Source organism: Hylobates moloch, unplaced genomic scaffold (assembly GCF_009828535.3).
Source record: "Hylobates moloch isolate HMO894 unplaced genomic scaffold, HMol_V3 SCAFFOLD_13130, whole genome shotgun sequence".
Taxonomy (NCBI): domain Eukaryota; kingdom Metazoa; phylum Chordata; class Mammalia; order Primates; family Hylobatidae; genus Hylobates; species Hylobates moloch.
This window is the reverse complement of record NW_026665405.1, coordinates 1-1,642: the sequence shown is the minus strand read 5'-3', so window position 1 is coordinate 1,642 and position 1,642 is coordinate 1. Positions and strand designations below refer to the sequence as shown.

The following is a 1,642-nucleotide window of genomic DNA, read 5'->3' as shown; positions in this document are numbered from 1 at the left end:
GCAGACAGGGGAGAGCGCAGGGACGCCGGGGAGCTGGCTGCGGCCCTGGGCACTTTGCAGTCGGATCGGAGACCGGCCGGGCCGCACGGCCGGCAAGGGGGCTGGGAGAGAGTTGGGCACCATTAAAGTTTTTATTTTTCGTGTCTGTGCGAGCAGGTGTTTGGGGCTGGGGTCCGGCTTTCTTCGGGCTCTTCCCCCGTCGCCGGGGGCAGTCCGCTGGAAGGATTCGGCTAACTAGAGCCCGAGGTCGGAACCCCTGAGCTGGGGCCGAACGGGGGTCCAGGGCTGACGCGGGGTGGGGGAGAGCGTTGCATTAAATGCAATGAGTGGGTTTGGGGGGAGGCTGCGGAGACAAAAGCAGCAGGTGGGGTGGCCGGGGAGCAGGGGCTCCCTTACCACCCAGATGCCAAGGGGTAATCCTGGAAATGTCCCGAAGCCTTCATTAATGAAAATCTAGGGGACTGGAGGCTGCTTTTACTTTCCCTTTACTTTTGGGGGGCGAGGTTGCAACTGTGATTGATGCTTTGTGGGCAAACCTAACTTAAGGATAGGCCGGGGGTCTCAATTCTCTCTCCAGTGGATTGCCTCTGGGGCTCCCGGCTGCCCTGCGGGATTCCCCGAAGGAGCCGCGCCGGGGCCAGGGAGGGGCGCGATTTCCTCTCCCAACTCGCCCCCTCTCCGCCCACCCTGCGGCCGCCACTTTGGGGAGGGCAGGGGAGGAAGTGGAGGCCGGGTGGCTCGTCTCCGCTCCCCTCCCCCCGCGCAGTTTATAACCCGTCCATTGTGCGCCGCTGCCCCGTGTCTCCCTCCAGCCGCGACCATGCCCAGGAAGAAGGCGGCGGCGGCGGCCTGGGAGGAGCCGAGCTCGGGCAACGGCACTGCCCGCGCCGGGCCCAGGAAACGCGGCGGCCCGGCGGGCAGGAAGCGCGAGCGGCCCGAGCGCTGCAGTAGCAGCAGCGGCGGCGGCAGCAGCGGCGACGAGGACGGCCTGGAGCTCGACGGGGCCCCCGGCGGAGGCAAACGCGCGGCGCGGCCAGCGGCAGCAGGCAAGGCGGGCGGCGCGGCCGTGGTCATCACCGAACCCGAGCACACCAAGGAGCGCGTCGTGAGTGAGGGGCAGTGCAGGCGGGTGGGCGCAGGGCTGGGGCCGGCGGGGGTAGCGACGCGGCACGGCGCGCGTTCCGGCCGGGGGCCGCCTCGCGTCACGCTCCCTCCCGGCGGCCGGGCCGGCGCAGGCTGAATCATTGCCTCCGCCTCCGCGCAACAAAAGGGCTCAGGCCGGGGCGCGCGGCCCGCGGCCTACCCGACCCTGGGCACCGCGCGGGCGGTTGGCGGTTGGGGCGCGCGCCCGGGCCCGCGGCGGGGGAGGGGCGGCCGAAGCCCGCGCGAGGGGGTCATGGCCCCGCCCCCACGGCTCCCTCTGGTCCCCTCCCCCCCGCCCCGGGAAAGGGGACCTCAGTAAGTTCCCCTGGCCTGGAAAAGGGGGCGGCCAGCGGGCGCCACACGTCCGTGGCCGCCGGTACGCCCGGGCGCCGCGGGGAGGGGGCGGCCGGCGCTGTGCGGGGAGCGGCCGTTTGCGCCGGGGCTTTGAGGTTCCCGCCGCCTCGGCTCCGGCGCCCGGGGGGGGGCGGGGCCTGACGGC

At 72.1% G+C, this 1,642-nt stretch overlaps 1 protein-coding gene across 1 annotated transcript; it reads left to right on the top strand.

Moving 5' to 3' along the window:
- Positions 1-128: 128 nt before the first annotated feature.
- Positions 129-1,109, top strand: LOC131382829 (protein RCC2-like; the record flags this gene model as incomplete). Its single annotated transcript, XM_058435347.1, has 2 exons — positions 129-246; positions 813-1,109. A coding segment is annotated over exon 2 (289 nt), but the record flags the coding sequence as incomplete, so codon positions are not given.
- Between the last annotated feature and the right edge of the window lie 533 nt (positions 1,110-1,642).